The sequence below is a fragment of the Primulina huaijiensis genome, chromosome 2 (assembly GCF_012295235.1).
Source record: "Primulina huaijiensis isolate GDHJ02 chromosome 2, ASM1229523v2, whole genome shotgun sequence".
NCBI classification, from domain to species: Eukaryota; Viridiplantae; Streptophyta; class Magnoliopsida; order Lamiales; family Gesneriaceae; genus Primulina; species Primulina huaijiensis.
Window position 1 is genome coordinate 28,510,153 of NC_133307.1, and position 23,838 is coordinate 28,533,990.

At 32.7% G+C, this 23,838-nt stretch overlaps 2 protein-coding genes across 2 annotated transcripts in view; both read right to left on the reverse strand.

Moving 5' to 3' along the window:
- Positions 1–2,378: 2,378 nt before the first annotated feature.
- On the reverse strand, positions 2,379–6,321 carry LOC140971329 (dicer-like protein 4). Its single transcript, XM_073433545.1, has 7 exons — positions 6,068–6,321; positions 5,166–5,343; positions 4,106–4,564; positions 3,751–3,951; positions 3,266–3,617; positions 3,074–3,188; positions 2,379–2,729 (listed from the first exon to the last, which is right to left on the reverse strand). The coding sequence occupies exons 1-7, from the start codon at positions 6,214–6,216 to the stop codon at positions 2,582–2,584; spliced, it is 1,602 nt and encodes a 533-aa protein (XP_073289646.1). The 5' UTR covers positions 6,217–6,321; the 3' UTR covers positions 2,379–2,581.
- A 1,779-nt stretch (positions 6,322–8,100) lies between these two features.
- The window catches only part of LOC140971330 (protein ENHANCED DISEASE RESISTANCE 2-like), an 18,252-nt gene continuing 2,514 nt past the window's right edge, over positions 8,101–23,838 (reverse strand). Inside the window, exons 2-22 of the mRNA XM_073433546.1 lie at positions 21,513–21,587; positions 21,301–21,354; positions 20,598–20,663; positions 20,047–20,105; positions 19,563–19,639; positions 18,839–18,964; positions 17,563–17,597; positions 17,280–17,380; positions 17,113–17,208; positions 16,328–16,392; positions 15,719–15,790; positions 14,716–14,886; positions 14,032–14,228; positions 13,878–13,944; positions 13,578–13,753; positions 12,022–12,123; positions 10,951–10,998; positions 10,333–10,476; positions 10,149–10,244; positions 9,270–9,371; positions 8,101–8,527 (exon numbers count right to left, since the gene is read on the reverse strand). Of these exons, the coding sequence (XP_073289647.1) occupies positions 8,435–8,527; positions 9,270–9,371; positions 10,149–10,244; positions 10,333–10,476; positions 10,951–10,998; positions 12,022–12,123; positions 13,578–13,753; positions 13,878–13,944; positions 14,032–14,228; positions 14,716–14,886; positions 15,719–15,790; positions 16,328–16,392; positions 17,113–17,208; positions 17,280–17,380; positions 17,563–17,597; positions 18,839–18,964; positions 19,563–19,639; positions 20,047–20,105; positions 20,598–20,663; positions 21,301–21,354; positions 21,513–21,587 (2,022 nt within the window). The 3' untranslated portion in view covers positions 8,101–8,434. The remainder of the gene's footprint in view (positions 8,528–9,269; positions 9,372–10,148; positions 10,245–10,332; positions 10,477–10,950; positions 10,999–12,021; positions 12,124–13,577; positions 13,754–13,877; positions 13,945–14,031; positions 14,229–14,715; positions 14,887–15,718; positions 15,791–16,327; positions 16,393–17,112; positions 17,209–17,279; positions 17,381–17,562; positions 17,598–18,838; positions 18,965–19,562; positions 19,640–20,046; positions 20,106–20,597; positions 20,664–21,300; positions 21,355–21,512; positions 21,588–23,838) is intronic.

Genomic DNA, 23,838 nt, shown 5'->3' on the forward strand with positions numbered 1-23,838 from the left:
TTATAAGCGACACATATGTCATCAAAATTTTCTTCTGAAACTGTTTATGATATTGTAAGAGTTAAACGATCAAACAATCTGATTTGGATGTTATATGTTAGAAATTATTTACACAATCATATTTTTGCATACTTAAATCATATGAGATTTTATAGGGTTTTACAACGTCTTTTTCGAGTGTTTGACAATCATCCTTGCATACTCAAATCCCAACAAGTCAAGTTACAAAATGTTTCGATAATTTGGGGTCTAATAATTGATGATGACCCAATAATTGAAATAGTTATTTCACATACAGTTGGTCAATAGCAACGTATATGTCTTGACTTGTTGGAATTTATGTCATCATCATCGCATTTTAAAGGTGATAATTGTCTACTACTGCACTACACGATCACTCGATTTCTACACTTATTGGTGATAATAGTCTGGAAATAGATGTCGTGAAATATACTTGTTATGTAGCATTGATGATTATTGGAGGAAATTGTTCTCAAATTATAAATGAGGGTCGGTTAGATTCATGTTTTTGCAACTGTTGCATGACATTAATAGTGTAAAATCTTATAGTTGGGGAAGTGCAGTTTTAGCATTCCTATATTGTGAGATATATAAAGGTTCACTTTCAAAATGCGATGATGATGACGTAAATCCTAACAAGTCAAGACATACATGTCGTCATTGACCAATTGTATGTGAAACATCTATTCCAGTCACTAGATCACCATCAATTATTAGACCCCAAATTATCGAAACATCGTGTAACATGACAGTTGTTTCACCACATCTAAAATGAAATGTGTGTGTCTCGCGTCGTCATCATTCAACAAGAGTAATAATCAAATGATTGTCAAACACTCGAAAACTACATTGTAAAACCTTATAAAATCTCATATGCTTTAAGTATGCAAAGATATGATTGTGTAAATAATTTCACATATAACATCCAAACCAGATTATGTGATCGTTTAACTCTTACAATATCATTATCAGTTTCGAAAGAAAATGTTGATGACATATGTGTTACTTGTAACTATAAAATACTAGGATATTTTGAGTATCGATTCCTGTCATTCTGAAATGTATTGTGAAAATAATAAGTTAGTACAAAATATTTTAATAAGAAATAAAATAATACATATAAAAATAAATTTTAAAAGTTATTAATCAAAAATTAAAAAATAATATAATACTTAATATTGAAGATTTATTTTTAGTAAAATATACTCGAATGTTTGGTCGAGTAATTGAAGCGGGAATTATTGAACACCACACGCTTGCAGAGTCTGTTCACACCAACAACTGATTAAACGGATGCTGCATCAACACAACATGCAGTGGAAAAGCTGCGGTGTCTGCTACAGCTGGACCCTGCGATTATTACAGAGTCCACCACAACATCATTCGCATTATTATTAAAATTAAATTTTAAAAAAATTAATAATAAAAAAATGTGCTCTTGAAAGTAAATTTTGAGAATTAAAATAATAAAATTAAATGGGAACATCCAGATTTTATGGACGTAAAGAAGGGATGAGGAGGGATATTTTTTTATTTTATTTTTTTGGGTTTGTTACATACTACAGTAGTGTTTCAAATCGAAAATGGATTATTAGTCATCATTCATCAATGATATAAGAATGAATACTATGATAATTATTATTTTTAGTGTAACTTTTAGTTAGTATAAGAATAATTTTTACTTGCTCGCGAAAAAAAGGATAATTTATTTTATTAAAATTTGTTATTGGAAGGTATCAAGGTAAGATTTACTAATAATCTGATTCATAATATTTTCAGCCATTATTATCAATTGATGCATGGCTTACATTTACATTTTTTCCCAGAGGCAACTATTCACAACATCTCATTACAATTGAAACTATTTATTCTGTTAAATTTATGCAAATTCAAGCTTTGTTACATGCCCTTTCTTCCATTTAAAATTTTTTGAACTTGAATAGAAAACAAAATAACATATATTTTTTAATTATGATAAAAATTTTTTTTATGTGTATCTCATTTGAGATGCATCAATAGTTTTATCGTTTCCTTGTCTTTTAACGTGATGGTTTATTTATTTTCATTTTTTTGGGTAACAGAAAAAAGATTTCATTTTATTTACTTTAATGAATTTAGTTTATGGCAGTTTTTTTCTTGTTATATTTTGCTCTGTTTCAATATTATTGGCACCCAATCTTATGGCAAAACAAAAATAAATTATGGCAACATGTAGCCGAAGTAGCATAATTTCATGGAATTGAAGATATTTATTACATTATAAACTTTTGATTTGTTTATATTCATAAATTTTACTTTGTAATATTTACTTGGATGTGTTATATTATAAATAAATAGTATTACAATACCATTGAAGAAGTATAACTTTGCAGTAACCCAAACGTTAAGGGGATATAAATTATAACTTAGTTCATACAGAAGTCTTGTTACTCAGAGGTCTTGATAGATGTCTACAGCACAATATGAGTCACTTCTGAAGTTTAATCACACTTCATATTTTCATATCAAAACACCTGCAAATCAATCGGTTTGCATAGTTTTCCTTGTTTCTTTTTCGATCCTATAAGTAGCCTTGGCATTTCAAGAACCAAATCGCCCCTTGTGCTGCATTCTCAGCAGCGTCTTTCTTTCTTGTTCGAGGTTCGCCATAGAACTCGAAAGTTTCCTCTGGCATCTCTTCAATGTCCAACACAATTTTGTAGATGAATCTGCAAGAAACGAGAGCCATTCTGCATAATGAGATTCTTCTGGTTGGGGAGAGTTTAAAAAATATGAAAACGGATACACCATAACTGAAATCTTTCGAGAAAACTACATAATCTCCTAGAGGCGCAAATGAGTCGACTTATAACTAGACTGTCTTGCTCGATTTTTACAGAGAATGAATCAAGCTTGAGCTCTAAACATTTCCCCAAAATTCTACTTCGAGAACTCCAAACAAAGAAAAACAAGGCCATGGTTACTTTCTTTTTAACTTGAGCTACTCGATCTACTTACAAATGGACTTCATATATAGAAATGACTACTCAAATAGCTTGAGCCGAAAACTTACTGTTTAAAGTGGCTTGGACCAGTCTCATCGCAGCATTCAAATATAGGTGGTTTCCAGCAGTTGGCAGCACACATCTCGTACAGGCGCGACTTTGCCGTTCCAATACAGATAGAACCTAAAGCATTTGTTTTCAGTTAAAGAACGAGTTGAAAATCGAGAACAAGACTTTAGAAGGCGCACAGGTCGGCGCACCTGTTCCCTGTGGATCAAGCTCTGACTCATTATTTAGATGACTGGCTGGCGATTCAACATTGCAGCCATTATTGTGAATGGTTTGTGTCACATGTGATACTGAAGCAGTGTGCCGATAAGAAGGCTGCCTCAAGGGTCTCGAAACAATATCATGCTTACTGGTGGATGCCTCACTAAGAGGATATAGTTTCACATCACAATCACTTCGAGGAGATTCTTGAATTTTCAGCTTACCAGATTTAACAGATTCAAGTGAGGAAGTCTCGTCATACCCAATCAACCTGGCCTCTCTCTTTTCACATTTTCTAAGCACTTCCTCAAGTGATTTTGATTTGGTTCTGTAACCTTGAGCCTACGAACAAAGCAAAGAACATAACCCAGTGGGCTAATGATTAATATGTCACAGAAACAGTCCAAAAGAAAAAAAGAAAGAGAAAACAATGACATGAGAACACAATATAGTGAATTGATTTTTAAAAAATCACCTTTAAACATTCAAATACTTGTTTTGCAGCAATTTTTTTGGCCATTTTTCCGCTTACATTGGTGGCACAAGCAGTTGCCTTAACCTTTTTTGCATCCACTTTAGCTTCAACGGAGAGCTTATCATCTTTCTTTACTGAAGAAAACTGCACGTCATATTTATGATATTGACAAAGTTCTCGTAGATCTCTGAGAGGATTAAACTGCAATACAGATAGGAAGTGATCAGATAATCCAGGACAGCATCTCCAAGAAATTCAAGTCTCTGATTCAAGAGATCCATTATGTGTCAGAAATAGAGATTAAAAAAAAAAATTAACTTACAGATTTTAATACATGAGAAGCAGTGAGGAATACCTGGTAACAACCTCCCAAATGATTGTTGAAAGATGGATGAACGAAAGCCTGAATAAGTAAACCCTTCTGGTAAAACTTGTACCGTAACAGATTTTCAAGGGCATTAACATCAATCTGATCGGCAAGTGGGAGGAATGTGGCACTAGCCGAGCAGATGTTATGAATTTGAGAAGGTGAAAAATATACTTGTATGCCTATCCAGTTAAGAAATGCAGTTGCAGCTTTGAAGCCAGAGTCAACAATAAAAGCTATAATAAGTGCCTCAACAACATCTGCTATGACTTTTTTGTGCAACCAGTGATGACCTTTGTTACATCTGACTTCGGCATTTGCACCATTTATCTTGTCAGAACATCTAAAATGTATGTTTTTCTCAGTCACCTTTTTCCAAGTTACAGGACAAGGATGACCAAATGTAAAGAACTGGCTGGGCTCAAATGATTGATCACGAATATACATCTGAAATTGTATTTGGATACAATACAACATGTCAGCTAATTATAAATTACTAGGGAAACAATTATCAATGTAGAGTCATACATCCTGAGCACTGCAGCATGGCTTGTTCACAAAAATTTCAATTCTGTAAATTTTTACCGTGCCAAGTTCATTATGTGGGAAGAAATAGATTCATACAGCAACAACTCTATCTCTTTAGTATTTATAAGCTTATACTTTTTGAATAAGTAATAAAATAAATTCCAAATCCAAAAACAGAATAATAAATACATTGTCAATCATGTTTGAGTGTCATATATATTGTTTCACCAGAAATAATAAGCAGATCATTAGTTCATTTGTTCCACATGTAAAAAAGTGTTTCCAATTTTATTAATTTCATTTTGTCGAAATTTTTTACAGAAACACAAATAATTTCACAGTAAGCTCTCATTAAAAAAAAATTCTAAGGCTAATGATTCATGGTAAAGAGGGTAATGTTGATACTTGAATGAAATAGCAAAGGCCCACACACATTAATATCAGTGCACGATTAAAAACAATCTATATACCACAAAAAGGAAAAAAAAAATGGAGACCGCAGAAAGGGATTGGAAAAAACCTGCTGGACCAGAGCAACTGTCGGAGCTAGAAAAATGCATTCACTCTTCTGAGGCTTTTTAATCAGATGCCCCATCTCATAAATTAGTAAAACAGCAATATGGGTTTTCCCACAGCCTGTTCCCAGATAAACGATTACATTCTCCTCCATGGCTTTCATGCAAAGGTCTATCTGGTACCTGCGAGTATTTCAAAACATCAATTAGATTTGATTTTCTGTCTCAACCTATTCGGGATCAGACATACATTTGGGCGGATAATTAATTCATTGGAGTCCTAATATCGTAGATTGTCACTAAGATGACATCAGGCAATGTATAAACAAACCATTAAAACAGTTTCTTTGTTTTGTTCCTTTATAGGTGACGATGACAATACCTCTTGCTTGGTCCAGAAAAGGAAGATCAAAGAGAACGTAAACGAACCAAGAAAACAATATCTAAAAGTTAAAATAAAAAACAACCTTCCAACAGAAAATGGGAAACAAATTTCCTTTCTCGGTTGAAATAATCAAGGAATAACAACAAGAAAATTCTTTCCGCATTCTTTTTCTCTGTCGACATATTATCAAATGGACGTTAAAAAACCCAAGTGATCGTTCAGGATGTCGATAAACAGACAGGGATTTTCCACGTCAGTCCAGCCAGCTCCATTCCCAACAAAATCCAGTACAGCATGCTGTGCTGATCGCATATGGCTCTGCCATGCCAAAAAATCTACCAGCATTATCATCTCCTTTCTGTTCTTTTTCCCTCTTTCTCCTACTAACCCATACATAATTCTAATTTTTTTAAAAAAATACGACAGAAAAACAAAAGGACAAAAAAAAAATCAAACAAAACCCCCAAAAAATGCAGTAACATGATGAAGAAACTAATACTTTTAAGAGCTAAAAATTCTTACTTTCTGGCGATTGTTCTGGGGTCTTTCTCCAACTCCTTCATATTTCTATGTTCTTCATCACCCTCTAAAGAAAGAGATGATAACTGATCCGAAATCCCGTCTGCCACGCGCTGACTTTTGTGGAGCGGGCTGCTGCAGCCGCCGTCCATAGAGGCGGTCACGGCTGCGGCGATCGTTGTAGTACAGTAGATTGACCTGCAGTGAACTCAAAGTCTGCCAAGCTTGTAAATTGCGTGAGTGAGTGAGTTTGGGCTTCGTGAGAATTAAATAAAACAATTAATAATAAGTTAAATAAAAAATAGACAATAATTATATTCGAATTTATTTTAATATATCATAATTTTATTTAAAAAAAACCTATTACGGAAATTTATTGGGAAAAATTAATATGTTTGAAAATTAATCTCTCAAAAAAATGAAAAATAATTATTATAAGAATCTAATATTTAATACTAGTATATTGAATTATGTGTTGTGTGTTTACAAATAGTTTTCGTTTTTTTATTTTTTTTACTCTACTCTTTTTTTAAAAAAAAAAATTTATTGTTTTAAGTGTCCTACATTTTAATACGTTTTCTATAAGAATAATCAAGTGTGTTTATTTATTTATTTTTGAGATGAGAATAATTAAGATTTCAAGATTTTGTGGTAATAGCAAAAGATGGAAATAAATTATCCGTGCAACCATTTTTAGATTTATCGTACAAAAAAGACATGAAATTACTCTCATATTTTATAAAAATAATTGTCATGTTACCATTACTTTATTAAAAAAAAACTACGAAAACTCATAAATAAAATATTATAAAATTGATAATAATTTTTAAAATATAATTTTTAAAATTTTAAATTGAAAATTTTAATTTGTTTTAAGAATATTTTGGTCAGGACTACCAACAACAGGGTGATTTGTTGTCTTTTTTTTTGGTCAAATCAACGTCAACTTTTATTCAGTTTTTTAATTATTTATTAATTAATAATGAAAGCATTCAGTTTTTTAATTATTTAATAATGAAAGCATTCTGTTTCACATTTACTTTTCTTTCAAAAGCGACGGGAAATAAAATTTATTGCAGACTTTTTTGTACATTGTTATGTAGCAAGCAAGAGTTCCCTTCAATTCTTAGCAATTAAGACTAGGTTTTTCAATAAAAATCCATCAATTATAATTTGATAACTATTAATAAAATCAAATTGAATGGATTAAAAGAACAATAAAATATGCATTAGTTCAAATATTCTTGTTAAAAATTTTTTTAAAAAAAATTGAAAAATAAACTATCAATAAATGCTTCCAACTTGGAGTGTTTATGTGTTGAACATCACTTCAAAAATTGAAGAGTGCAATTTTTTTTAAAAAAAAATGAATTTTCATGAATTTTTTTAGCTAGGGAGGATAATTTATTTACAATATTGGCCTAATTTTTAGAGTCGCGAGGAGTTTTAGTTCTTCAAAAACTTTCACTTCATTGTTCTTATATAGATTTTAATCTCATTTACCCAAGCTCTATTCAAAAAATAAGGTTCATAATTTTTTTTGAAATATATATTTTTAAATAAGAAAATTATGACATATTTCCACTTGTTTTCATCTCTGATCATAACAAATTGTACTTTAATTCATTTGGCCAACTTAATCGTATGAACAATTAATTTTTTCTTTAAACTATTTCCAATACACTATATTCCAGTCCTTTTTAATGTTATCCATGTAACAATTAACATTACAAGCATTTGTCGTATTACTATTATTGAAATTTGTAACCAAATATAAATCCATACCAGAAAACTAAACTTTTAAAATTTTATAGAGCTTACTATCATTTTTACACGATAGAAATTATTATATCTCTGTATAAACATCAAGACCTTATGCTATGACATTCACATATGCTATATAATTTTCACTTATTTGCGTAGAGTACTGATCTATACTATATATATGAGAGAGAGATGAACGCTAGATTGGCATAGATTCTACAAAAAGACACGTGAGATTGATATTTTATGAATAATTTGAACGAGTCAGAGTAGCACCGAATACTTTTCCATTTGTAATATCCCCAACTACGATAAAAACTAAAGTTCTGAGTCAATTAAAGCAGTATTACAAGAGTATTAACTGAGTTCAGCAGCAACAACTTTCACAGATAGCTAACACTGAAAATTGATCCAAAAGCCTATCTAGATACAACCTTTCACAATCCAAACGCAGTACACAATGACAAGCCAGAAAATGTACAAATGATGGCCTTAACAATCATAGTGTTAATATATCTGCTTGTACCAATTCTTGTACTCTAGTATAAAGTAGACAAAAATCATCAGTGTTATGTTTATCGAACATGTAAGCATGAATTGGTGACCTCAAACCTTCAAGGCTACAGCAGAATCAAGCCGAAAACGATTCAGCCTAACAGTTCCAAGAATATATTCTGGCAGTTCCGCCTCTTCTTTTGCCTGAGATAAAGAGAGACGAAATGTTCTTTACAAGTAACATGCATGCTTTACGAGCTATCTCTATTCCTTAGTTAAACTGGAAGCTAAGGCAGTGATTTAAGCTATAAGACATTCAGTGACAAGTATCTTACTGAAATCATGGTTTGTTTAACTTTCATATAGCTAAAAAACAATGCTCTACTCTTTTTTACTGAGAACCTGGACTAATTTGTCATCACGTCACCACAAACACAGAAGATATGAAAGTGTTTAGTTTTCGCAAACACGTTCAGAATTATTGGAGTTCAAATCTATTCGTAAAAAGTGGACTTGCTAAGATTTATAAGGGGACATAAAGGTTTGTGTAGTTGCTAAAATACATGCCGCAGCCAAAGACAAGAATGCTCTAATTTAGCAATAACGTGTTAAAAAAAAAGACAAAATAAAAGATATGAATATCACATTACAACAAGCAAAAACACCGAAGAACATAAAGTCACCCCTTTGTAGACAATAGGAACCCACAACGTTGAAAAGGTTTGGCTGATATAAAAGGTAAGCCACTGGAATGAGTTTTTGGTGAAAAGAGAATGAAATTTATACTTCAAAGTTGATCGGAAAGAGGAGAATATATATTCTATTTTATATTAAAAATAGGGAAAAATTTTCCCCTCGATGACAACTTAGATTCTTTATATCGATTCAATTTTTTTCAGTAAAACAAAGTGAAAGTGGCAAAGGGAGGAAACAACAATACACCGACCTCTATGACTATTGCAAGATCAACAACAATGCTTGTGACGTATCCAAGGACAAGGCCAATGACACTTCTTGCTACGGATGATGAGCCAATATCTACGTCAATCTGCAGGATGGGTAAAAATGTCAAAGACCACCATATTCTATACTAGAAAAACTTTGTAGCTGATAAGTTGCAAATGCAGCAAAACAAAAAAGACACATGGAAGTTATCATGGGAGTGCAACCTAGTCCACTCATCGAGTAAGATAAAAGAATTATAAATAAGTAAAAATATTACAGTTCCACTAATATGTCGCTTTCCAGTCCACAAGGCTCATTGGAGAAGTCTCAATGATAATCTGACCAAAGAAATCCTGGTGATTCTAGTTGCCAACAATAATTTTGAATTTTTTTTTATAGGTACCATAAAATTTGTTCAGCCTATCTGCCACATTAGTAGAAACATGGTATCAGCTCTACCATTCTTGCAATCAAGTTTAAGAATTATAAGAATTACTGTTTGATGTTTTGGGTAAATCTCAGGTCAGGCCAAGCCAAAAGCTCCACTGATTCGTTTCACAGGACTAACTAGCCAGTCAAGCAGCATTAGCTTGTCAGCTAGTTCACCCATAAGGTTGATAATATCAAAACATTTCCAGAAAAATACAAACTGTAACAAAAATAGCAACCGATGAGGAAGAAACATACAAAGTGTGTAGCAATCGACCAATTCAATAAGCAGTGAACTACTTGCACTCATTCACAGAGTAATGTGAAAAATGACACCCAAAATACTTATGTTTAACTCAATCGGCTCAAAACCAGCAATACTAGATGCAGAATTGTGAAAAAAAGTCACCATACTTTAGCATGATGCTAGGAACAAAGTTTGATTTCTCACCTCCAGAAAATTATCTTGCCTAAGGTAATTGCATGTTACTGCCTTTCCCAGAAGGCAAGCTTTCGTTCCAACAGCACGCTTTACCATCCAGTATCCCTGTTATAAGAAATTTAGATAAATTATGAGAATGTCAGGCATGGCTCACAAAAAGACACCAATTCCTGAGGTAGGGAAATAGGGCTACCTCAATAATGCTAGGAATAAGCTTGAATCTTGCATCACGAAACATATCAGTGCCATCAACAAATTTACCCAACAAAGAACTTTTGTTTATGGGCCTGTCTGCAGCAAAATAAATAACCAGGCTGTAGTTCGGTCTTGCTGGAACCTGATAAAGTAAACCAGTGTAAAATATTCAATTTTAAAAAAAAAAAAAGTTGCTACAAGGAATAAGAGGAAAAAATCTACAATATCATGGAGATTAAGCAGAAGAATTTTCCAGCTTCAATTAGCACTTCTGTGCAACTAAACTACATTATAAGTTTTCTTTACAACTTTTTTGCACAATAATATGCCCCAGCATAAAATGAGCATTGGCTCAGTTCTAGAAATCACAAGAGCTTTCTACTAGGACACAAAAATAAGTGTGTATGACAAAAAAATGTTGTTAGTTCCCACAAACTTCAAGTATCAAACTTATTTGCATGCAAAAGAGTTTCTGAAGTAAATTACAGAGATGCACAATAAAAAGGAGTTGATATTATAATATGAGACTGAGACAACTAATAGAAAATATATAGAATGTAAACATTATCTTCACAGTACTTTCAAGAAAAATAATAGACAACAGATATCAGCACACCTCAAGATTAATGACAAGGATGAATGGAAGCTTTTTCCCAGCTTCACTCTGCAATTGAGACAAAGAAATAAGGAAATTTTTACTTGAATTAGGTATCACAATCTTAGTGAAACATTCTATCAGTGAAATAAAAACAATTCTCGAGCTAGCAAATTCTTCGTTGAAGCAGACAATAACTATCAACATTGATCTATCATAAGAGAGAATGCAAGCAACAGAAAAGAAAAACAAATAATGTATCGAAAAACTAATTGGAGATGCATGAGAACATAGTTGTGCAACATCATCGAACAAGATGCTGATAATCAAAATTCTACCATGTCAAGAGCTTCATAAAAGTCTCAAAAGCTGTATGAAATGATTATCATCAGAAGGGACAATCAAGTTGTGACGGCAAAAAAGGAGAGCAAATTAATTTAATTCCATTTCCATTAACTGCAAGTTTATACATAATGACAGAAAACGATGTGGAAATACATCATGGAACATTGATATACATCCACGCATCCTATAATGGCATTGCACTTAAAGAAAATGCATCATTAATTCATGCATGGAGCTTCATGAACTGAGTAACTCATTCAACCAGGGCAATTGCAGAAAGATAGAAGAGGAATTTCAAGCCATATAGAACTTTTGTTGTAATCCAGACGACCAAGCCATTGAGATACAAATTAGTAAAGGAATGCTGTCTGAAAAACAATTTTGACAACGCAACAGATTTAACTTTACTTTATCAATTAATCAAATATATGTCCAACCAGTATCTTCACTCTTAAATCGTGTATTACAAAAATAACTATTACAAGCATAATTATAGAAAAAATGATGTTGCTAACTTACTATTTTAGACCATGGAAAGATAACCAACTACTTTAAAAAGCATTTCATTTCAAAAGTCAATTTGAGAAGAGCACAGCATTGGTCAGCAATGTGAAACTTCAAACTGTAACAGCTCAATAGCTCTCAGTTATGAGTGTTGAGAGAATCAGTATACACTAGAACAGGAAAATCGGTTAATATATGTTTCCCAATAATATGAAATGATGCAATCTCAATGTGTTAAACCACCTGAACAATGCTTTTAGGATGCAAAGCAACACTGGTAACACAGTCTTCCACTTTAAACCAGTCAACTGCAATGAGCGTAAGAAGAGGTTCGCCACCTTTTACCTGGATCAGGAAGCACAATTTTGAAAATGTTAGATGGTTGTGGTTAAAGTATGAGAGAAAATAAATAAATATAAAAGAACCAAAGCAAAAAAAATTGAACTAGTGTTGTGACTTGTGCTACAGACATCCTTGCGGAACAGTTCATCGTACATAGATGGGTCTACTTTGTAAATGGACTAGATGTACTCCAGCTTCATAATGGGAACTTAACACTAAAGATTAAAAAGCATGAATGGCAACGGTAGCAGACGGATAAGCAATCAGGGAAAGATGGCCTTGTACACTCTCGCAAGAAAACAAAAATCAGTAACTAAATAATTCTAAACTAATCCTAGATGACTACAGATATCAGATAAATATAACCCGAAATACCCATGAAGTTCTTGTCCAGAATATAGACCAGAATAACTGAAAATCTAATTAACTACCAGAAAGCTAGATTCTTACTCTTCGTGATAACTAATAAATAACAACTCTAAGAAAGGACTTTAATGTCCATAAAACCTAACTTGAGATATAAAAGTATCCTCATTATATAAAATAAATTCATGTTCAACACATGCACGCATACAATCATTGAATTAACTGCTAAGTTTATCACAGTTCGCATTTGAATTCAGATTTGAGCTTTTCCCAGTAAATATTTTTCATGTTACGATTTTAAATTGACACATTTTATCGATACAGAATCAGGAACTTTTATTAGAATGCTAAAAAAATAAGATATAACACCTAAAGAGAAATCATCATCACTTTTCAGCTTCAAGGGACGGTGATTGGTGCATAGCTCGTAAAATAGTCCTTTCAGTATCGACATATTATACTGCGGATGATGCACAAGGTATTCAGTATCTTTTTCTGGATATTTGTCAATTTCAGTATTTTATTACTTTTTTCCAGAACTCAATGTTTCTGATTTTTTTCATTTTGAGAGCTGGTTGTGAATTACTGAGTTAAGTCGAACTTGTCACCTTAATCATAGTGTTTCCTAGTTATTTACATGAGATTTAGGTTTAAAGAGGTTTATAATTATGAAACAGCTTTGATAAATTTAATCAATCAAAGAACAATAAACTATTTGAAGTATAGCAATTTTAATGGTGAGAATTCATTAACTTTCTTCAATAGATATCCTTGGTAGTCATTAAAGAGATTCTATGATTTTACAGCTTTTAAAAGCAATCTCTTCTGCTATTCTATTCTTCTTTTTCTTCAACTTTTATCAAATTTCTAGTTTTCCAACTAATTGTATAAGCCAACAGCCTTGCATTAAAGAATTGGTCATCCTACATTGTACCATATACAGGAAACCTTCCGATTTTAACCCTCAATGCCACTTGTATCATGCAAAAAAATTAGGTTGGCTGGGGAAATTCGATTTAACATCACCATAATTACAGAGATATGGAATATAAATTTCCAGAGAAACATTGTATATAAAATAATGAATAGACCTTTATGCTATCTCTCAAGTATGTCTTCCCTCTTATCATGAATCCAGAACCATCTGGAGAAGACCAGCAATTCTTATCAGCTTCATCCTTTGCTCTACTCATGGACCCTTGAAACTGACTTGAATCGAGGTTGATGGGAGGTACATTTGAGTTCAAATGATTACTTGAGTCTGTGTCTGTATAAATCAATTAGAGATATGCTTGAAGAATACTTATAAATGCAAAAATTAATTTATTGTTAAGAAGGAAAAAAATATCAGAAAAAAAAAATTCTATAATAGAGCGATTGGATAAAAATACCTGAAACCTTCTTTAGTGCCAAACTTGCTATAGCCCATGAAACATTCTTCAGCTTAATTTTTTTGCCCTGGCGAAAATGGCAAAAGTTTAAAAAAACATGTAGTCCTTTAAAGTAGATGATACGGTATTCTCAAAACCAACCAAGGAATATAACCTTATTAACTCCTATTTCATCATCGCTATCATCATCTGATGAAGAATCAGTGGCAATTGCATCATAAAACTCATCTGCTGTTTCTGCATCCTCAAATTCACTGAAGGACCCAGAATGATCGGATACAGTTGTATGAACTACCGTCGTAGATGACTCTGATGTAAGTATTGGATTTGCTGCGACATATTCCTTGAGACCTGAAGTAGAGCATAAGCAGAGCAGAAGAAGAGAATCCAGATAGATGAAGGTAAGGCATTGCGAAGCGGAGTTGAATCACTTAAGGGGATAAAAGGAATTGACGGCAACTAATGGACTTCTAAATGGAACTTTAGGTTTTATATCACAGGTTTCAAAAGAAGAAATAAGGATCATTCATTATACCAGCCATTCATATAATTAAGAAACACAATGGTTATATTTCTCAAATTTTGGACAATAATGAGAAAGAAATCATGGAGGCAGTTATATTTGAACTTCAACCTAACTATGATTACATATAAAAAAGAAAGACTAATATAATATTTACGAGAAATCCAGTTTTATGAGGATGTGGTAACAGTCTGAACAATAGAAAATTAGAAACCAGTCAGAAAAACAGACAGGAATCAGATAATGGTTGGAAGGGACTCCTCTCAGTAATGTTTCACAACATTGTGTAAATCCAGATAAAAAAATATTGCCAACCTGCCACTTGACTCAGCAATGCATAAGGAACAGTCTTTTCAAACTTCTGGCAGTGATTATTCCTCCATTTAAGCCAGCCTTTGGGGTTTATCTCCAGTGTTTGTGTCACAAGACATCTAACAGTTTTTGCTGATGAAGATGTGCTTAAATTACTAATTTCCCATGTGGAAGCTACATAGTAAAGCAAATCGAAAAGGTAACTACCAGGCATTGGCATTGCTGCAAACTTGAAAAATTAATGAGTACCGAGCTATCTGCCATACAGTATTTAAAGGTCAATCGAAAACGAAAAACCTTGAGCTACACATGAAAGTGCTGACAAAGCACCCATAAAATACAAAGTCACGTAGAAGGAATTACAGTTTGGATCTCACGCATAACTGCTATTATTAGGAAAGTAAATCTGAGATTTGATGCAAGATAACTTTCACCTTAAGATCATTTGACCCGTGGGAAAACTATATAACCAACAGATTGAAAATCTATTTCAAATGAGAATCCAGAGGAACATAGTATTTGACAGTCAGCTGGCTTAATACATGATTCAACCTCAAGTAGGCAGTGGTGGCTGGATAGAACAGCTTCTTCTTAAGCTACAAGTAGTGCATGCAACAAGGCTAATGGAGATGATTCAATTTGAAATTTCAAGCAATCTCCAATTATGTGATTAACATACAACGTCTAAGCAGGCAATTACCTGCTAGTCTCATGTCAATGCTTCAGAATATTTGATAAACAAAACGGAAAATCAAAAAGAGAGGCAATGCCCAATCATGTTATCTGCATTGACTTCCAAAAGTATGAAAGTTGGGCATCACATCTCATGTGACGCATACACCAGCAGTTACCAATGAGTTTAACTTCAATTCTTTCAGGAAAAATTTAAGCGAAAAAAATAAAGCATATAGACGAATTGAGTCTCCAGTTCCATATACTTAATTCTGATACGGAAAATGATTATATAATATTGAAAATTCATGTTGCTTATATTGAATCATCTTACGGTTAATTTTTGTGCGTTCGTATCCAGATCTTGATGGCCGCTTCTTGTGTACAGAGGGAAACTGCAGGATTGCTGCGCAAATAAATGAATACAAACTGTCAATCACAAAATAGTTAGAATTTTAGGAAACATTAGTAGATTTAAACTGCATGTAGTACTCAAATCCAGGAACGACAGCCATTTGCAAATAACAAAATTGATATTATTCCAGATTAATAACACAGAAACATCTATTTTCCATCTTCAGCAAGCCAAATGTATTCTAAAATTAAACTATTATAAAACATCCTGGACAAAATATTTGTATGGAAAGAATCACGGATAACAAATTTGTAGAATGGCTCTCAACACTCGAAATAGACTCGAGAAAGATGATATTGCTGCAAGTAGAGTTGGGAGACATTGATCCACTATTTTGACAGTACATCTTAGGAAAGTATTGTGAACGACGAACTGATGGAATCACTAGCTTATATAAATTTCTAAATCTCTTAACAAAGTTCAACAACATAAAATGAATGTGTATGGGTATTGAAGCGTGATGATTATGCATCAAGTGAAGCTAACTGAATGTAAGCATGGAGAAGCCACGAAATAGCAGATGCTTACTGTATGTTCCATCTTGTCCACGAAACCATTGCCTTGAAAAGACAAAATCCTTTTTTGACTTCCACCTGCATCATAGAAAAGAAAATCAATGATATGAAAAGAAAATAACAGCAAAAAAACATCACTTTCTCATCATGAAATGGATTGAAACAATGAACAAAGAGATAAAGAATGCAATTTTACATGATAAGACTTTAAAAAAACCCACAAAATCAAACAGGAAGAAAAGGCTACAGCCTTCCGATTGAGTGAATCCAAGTCAGTAATATCATGCAGCTGCTATAAGCTTCTTTGTTATTTAAATTACACTTTCGTGTAATCATAAAGATCTGGGTTATTACATAGAAGGGGAACACCTTGAAAAAAACACATATGGATGCAGCTACCAACTCTCAGCACACAAATTATTTGCAAAGTCTATTGACAAAATGCGTTGAAACAGTTTACTTTCAGTTTAGATGAAAGTCAGTTCCACAAAGTGATAGCCGATAATATTTAAACATAAGGCAGTACAAACTCCAAAAATGGTAAAAGTCAAAGTATGACACTATCACTCAACATAGTCAAATAACTTTGGCATAAACTCAAGCCTTCAAGGGTCCGCAAACAAAGGAAACAGCCCTTTGAATAAGTTTCAAATTAGCAGCATACTATGGTAATATAATCTTTGATTATGTTCTCTCTTGTATCAGTTACCTTCTAACGTGAAGCCAAGAGGGTGGAAAGTTATGCAATAAATAAAAATGTTGGAATTCTTCTATGAAAGTTGTGCAAAATAAGCATACCGAGTTAGATAACGCGGATCAAATGTCCCATACACAACATCATAGTGTCCATTTATGGAATCAACCAACTCCAAGTCACCTATTAATGAATCCCACCTGTAAAAGATCCATCAACTATTTTTCAGTGGAAAAGGCAAAAACCTAATTCATTAATCAGGCCAACTCACTCATATCTCGTGTGTCGCTCAGTACTCAATACAACTTCAAAAACGGTATCCGCACTGGCATCTACAACACCAACAGCTTTGACAAGAATGCCTTTGCCACTCTTCAAAAGAAGTAAGAAATTCGATGAAATTATCATGCCAAAATCCACAGTAGAATTTAACATGAAAAGAGATGCATTGTCGTCTCCGTTCCAAAATAAACCACGAGTAGAATGATGTGTTAACAGATGTTAGGAATATGCACAAGATGACAATTAAACTGACATTTTGATCAACTGTCTACCTTTGAGTGGGCCACATCTTCAAATATTCTCACACCTGAAACCCGAAGAATGTCGAGAACGTATATTAGGCACAGTTCTCTAAGTAGGATACAATTCTTAGATATACCAAATAATATCTCAAAACAAGAATCTTTGTTCATGCCCACGATTGATCAAATCCTCTTTGCTTCCTATTCTCAAATAAGGCATTCCTCCATTTTTATACAATTCTTATATACACCAAATAATATCTCAAAGCAAGAATCTTTGTTCAAGTCCACAATTGATCAAATCCTCTTTGCTTCCTATTCTCAATTAAGGCATTCCTCCATTTCAATATTTTCATGAAGTTTTTTCGCAATTACTATCAGATATCCGTAGAGACATTAGTATTTGTGTCAGGCTAAAATTTCAACGAATCTAAAAACCAAGAATTCCACTTTTAAACTGGGTGTCTGACTTCCAAATGCAGCTGATTATCACTTTTAGACATCCAGATTTGTTTAAGCAAAGGTTAAGAAGCCCCTATATCCATGTCTACAACCTATATATTTCAATTTTATCTACAGGACAACTTCGAAGAGGAAAAAATAGATAAACAAAATGTGCAGGCGTGGAGCTCAAGTAAACCGCAGACAGCATAGAAGCATTTAATAGAAAACTTTTCCGAATTAAACTGCCAGATATTGTGAAGTAATTTAACACCATATTTCCAAGTTCTGTAAATAAAACTGCAGATCTCTCCTACAACAGATAGCAGTTCAATTTTCAGTAACTAAAGATTTCAGTTTTAAGATGCAGTATGCTGGCCTCTGCAATCTACAATAAGTTATACATGTGTCATACTAATTAAAATAAATGAGATGCTATAAATTTTCTCTCAAGGTGTCTGTTCAGCTAGCCTCTAGTTTATTTCATTTATTGGCTGGTTCCCATCATCAAACCAATACCTTATATCCCAACAGGAACCAACAGGTTAGTAATCCTAGGGAAAAGATTGGCAACAGTTTCATGAACCCCTAACTACATTCATTCGAATCCAATTTAGTGAATGTTCTATGTTCAACACTGATTAGCCACTTTGTCAAGACGTTTAAGCCATCAGAGAACACACATTTAGATGTTCAAGGATGTGTAAACTTGTGTACATCTGTATGCATGTGTGTCAACATCGTCCTACCCACTCAAACATATGTTACAGAAGAAAAGCTCCTTCATACTTAAATTTTATTTTGGTTTTTAAGTTCAGAAAGATAATGCCAGCGCACTATCTTAGATTAAATATTAAACTTTTACCATTAATTGTACGGACACATTTCCATTCATAAGCTTCAACCACATCTCCACCATCGGCATCAAAATATGCATCCAATCTACCACCAGAACCTAAGTCTGAGGTTTTGCGCAAAAGCATTTCAGGCCCTGTTTACAGAGAAGTAAAAGTAAGCACAAAATAATATTTGATATTTCTAATCATAGAACAGAAAATTGGCCAAAATAAATCACAGAAAAAGATATGTTGGCCTGCTCCAACCATAGGACAATTCCATGATAGCTAACAAAACAAAATATAGGTACGCATGAAAAATGCTTCACACACTTGAGATATTTTGGCACTTATATAACATTGAAGAATAAGAGCTACGATTTTAAAAAAGGGTAATTTCATGGTTTAAAACAAAGGCAAATGGGCAATTTTTATGAAACTTCTTCGTTGAAACATTAAAGACAAGGTAAAAGCTAATCGAAACACAAGACCTTTGATCTAGAATATTTATTCTTATTTAACCAGCTGATAACAGGAAACAAGAACAATTACTTTCACACATGTTTATGCAAACAAGCCCCACGGAGATGATGTTTAAAAAATTAAAAGCAATGCCGACATTTTGATAAGGAGAATATCTCTCTAACAATCTTCTAAATATATCAATACAAGTATATAAAGTCCTATAAATTCCATACCCACGACCCAATTAAGGCCACTAAGAAGAATGCCAACCACATAATGCTGCCTCACCTTGCCCAATCCTTATTAGCTTCTTCAAACCATGCACATAACGCCTTACTCTAGGGCGACGTTCCTCCAGGTTAATCCTTCCAAAAAGAAAGCAATCTTACATTTTGTGTGAATAACTCATATAGCTCAAAGTGTAATTGTAAGCCTGAAAGATAAAGTATACGAGTAAATAACAGATTACAATGGAATTTTTGTATCTAGAACTGCGTGGCCAACATCCATACTACACATGATCATTCAGAATTAATATTATTCTAAGATCAAAAAGCAAAGCAGTTCGAATATTTTACTGTGGTTGATCTCTTCTCAAAATTTTAACCTTGATGTTATCATGAAGGAGTAGAAACAAAGTAATATATAATGACATGGGAAGTTTATTATTCCTCAGGATTGATCTGGTGAAGTACTTCACGATGACAAAAAGAAGACTTTAATTCTCTGAATACGAATTACGCAAAAATATTTAAGGAGTGAGTAAACATACTCATCCTCCATGTTTAGCTTGTTTCTCACGCTTCTGTCTCTTGAAAGCTCATACTCTACCTTCAGTACAACATTAGTGAGATGCGTGAGCAGAATAATTATCCGAAATTTCAAAATCAATTTTATAGTGTGATACCTTTGCTATAGGGAAACGTGTACGGAGAGTATCTTATATTTATAATGGACCTAATTTCTCAATTAGAACAAAAAACAGATATCTGTATTACATTGTAAATCAAACCTATTAATGAAAAATGCATAGACATGTTGAATGGCTATATGCCAACATCAACTGCAATCTGCAACTCAGCGTCATAAAAATCTTTAGAAAAACATAAACACACAATTTATAAAACAATTTCCTAATGTTTTCCAACACATCTCTCAGAATGTCGAAAAAATCCTCCGAGGCTCAAAAAAATAGCCATAAATATAACAGTTTAATATTAAAAGAATATGAGTGAAAGTGAAGTAAAGTCGGCATCATAATAATGAAATACTAATCTCACAATTTCATGCACAAGAAAAGTGTCTGAAAAGCATATCACTTACCTGTTGCTTAGCCTGATCAAATGCTTCCATCCAATTCCGGGCATCACCAGCAGTAGCACAAGCAATCTTGCAGCAGTCAATTTTTATTCAATGTGAGCAACCTAAACTATAACAGTACTACAATTTAAAAGTAACTGGCAGTAACATGACGATAGCATCCAGAGCAAAAGCCCAAATACATACAATAAGGCTTTACACACTTTAGGAGTAAGCAGCTTCATGAACTAAACACATGTTTACGGAAATCTTGTTCATTAGGTTATCTTCAAGATGAAATCATTTAGCTTGGTGATCGCTGCAAGTATGCAAGAACATGATGAAGATTTCACATTATGAAATATGAAGGAAATGAGGTCTTATTAATAGATGTTGATTCTCACAGTTGAGTCAATAGGACCATTTGCTCCTGACCAATTAACTTCAATATAAAACCCAAAGTTTGAGACCCATAAAATGGAAAAAAAATTAGAACTGACGTTTGACGAAGTTATTATAAAAAATATGTACTGTTAATGAGGCTGATAGGTTAGTTTCTCTTTGCTGAAAAATTATAGATAACTATTCAGAACTTGAGAGAAAGTGGAACATAATAATGCAAATGCAGATAATTATGATAGCGACTACAGCATCAGTGATGATTGTCTTCTCATATATTCCAATTCACTTTCTTTAATGTCTCAAATGTAATAAAACTATCACTCACTTCTCCCTTTTTGCTTTCATCCAACCGATTGTAGAACCTTAGCACATAAAGATCCTACAGAATAAACCAAAATCAACAGGGCAATTATGTATATTTATATTACGCATTATCTATACTTCAAGCACGGAAAAAAATAACAAAGGAAATAAAATAGAACATAAAGAGAATAAATGAATCCATCAAAATAGTCGTAAGAGTTGAAGAGTGCTTACCCCATGGTTAACCTTCCGACGTCCTGACTCCTCCATCATAAGTGTATTCCCAATGACACCCCTGTGAATGGGCTTCTGGAATATGCAGCCATAGAACAGAAAAACGCATTGCAGATATTAGATTTATTATTACAACTCTACATGTTATATAAAGGTTCTCTAAATATTAAGTACCATGAGGTACAAACCTCACCAACATGAACATGGTATATCATATATCTCAAGGACCAAATGTGTACGTATGCATGAAACTAGCACATTTGGGAGATAGAGATGCGACTGCCAATATGAGATGAATGAATGATGTACAGAGATGTTTCGATCATACTAGGCCAGTGGAACTACACTTAAGAAATATTCAAAGCTGATTGTAAGTCTTCAACCAAAATAACAAGGAAACTTAGGACAGCCATTGTGGTTTGACTTTAGCGAAAACATTTACAAGAGTGTATTGGACAAGTGTGTCTATAGACCCTCGTATCACTGATCCCTCAAACATCTCAATATTTGAACCATCGATGGAATAAGATGCACATAACCTTGATTCATTCCTCGTCGAACAAACCATATTCAAAAACTAACCACGCGTTGTCAAGCAAAATTCTCTAGTGTAGAAGCCGATTATTTTTATTGAAAAAAATCAAAATTTATTTGCAATCATATTTAAAACTACAAGTTTCTCATCCAAAATGCTTTAAATTACCCCCAACACAGTAGGGAAAATGAGGAAAAAGGGAGTGACGGAAGAGTTTATTAAGGAAAAGGGAGTGAATGTAATTTACTTTTTTATCCTTTGTTTAAAATTTGTTTAAAAACTAATTTTTCCATTAGTGTTTTAATTTTATATATAATAAAATTTATAATTTAATTAAATAAAAAAACTTATTCGACTCAATTTTTCCATCTTTCTCGACTCAATCTTAGATCTCATTTCATTTCTTATCTTCACAAAAAATCTTTTTCCTCTCAACCTTTCATCCTCTCATTTTTTGGCTAACAATTAACCAGGAATCTATAAATTATTCTTCTGCAACAAATCCAAAAATAAAACTATGTATTGAAAAAAAATTTATTTTGATATATCAAATTTATTGAGTCTCGTCAGTGTTCACGACCCAAGATGAAGAACTTCACCCTGGTCGTGACACGACCCTTGGCTTCACGACCCATGGGTCGTGGGTCTTGTGCTTCACGACCCAACTTTGGGTCGTGAAACACAAGACCCAAGGTAGTGTGCTTCACGACCCAACTTTGGGTCGTGAAGCACAAGACCCAGGGTCGTGACTTCACGACCCACCCGGGGTCGTGACGTGAAGATTTTACGACCTTTTCACGATCTATGGGTCGTGACACAACCCATTAATTTTAAATTTTTATAATAAATAACCTTTGTTTTGTTTTAAATTTATACAACTAATAATATTTTTGTTTGTTTTTTTTTTTGTACAGGTTTACTTTCTCGCTAAACTTCGAAGAAATCAATTTTTTGAATGCAAGTTAACTTTAGGATCAAGATACGTTGAAATCTGTAAGAAGATTGTATCATTTTTAAATGAGAAAGAGATAGAATATTTGGTGCAGTACATTCAATTTGGTAATTTAATTTTATGTGTTAACGATTATATCAATTTCAATCAAAACTAAGTCGAGGGTAATGACTCGTCAGAAAATTGGGTCGAGTATAACGACCCAATTTTGGTGGGTCGCGTGGGTCGAGATGGGTCAAGAAGCATAATTTTGGCTTCTCGACCCATAAAGCTATATATATAATTTCATATGCTTTGATATACATTCATTACATTAAAGTGAATATCTAATGAAATTTGTTATGAATTTTTTTAGTTCTATTATTATAAAATTTGTTAAAAATTTTAGTAGAATTATAAAATTTGTTAATGTTTATATACAATAAACATTAATTTCATATGCTTCGATATACATTCATTAAAGTGAATATGTAGTGAAATTTGTTATGAATTTTTTTAGTTCTATTATTATAAAATTTGTTATGAATTTTAGTAGAATTATAAAATTTGTTAATGTTTATATACAATAAACATTAATTTCATATGCTTCGATATACATTCATTAAAGTGAATATGTAATGAAATTTGTTATGAATTTTTTTAGTTCTATTATTATAAAATTTGTTATGAATTTTAGTGGAATTATAAAATTTGTTAAGATTTTTAGTCGAGTATAAATTCAACCCACATTGTTAGAATAAGAGATACATTCTTCTACTTGTTATGAATTTTTTAACTAACATACTTAAATTATAACATATAACTAATGTTTACACAAATAAATTTTTTATATATATTTA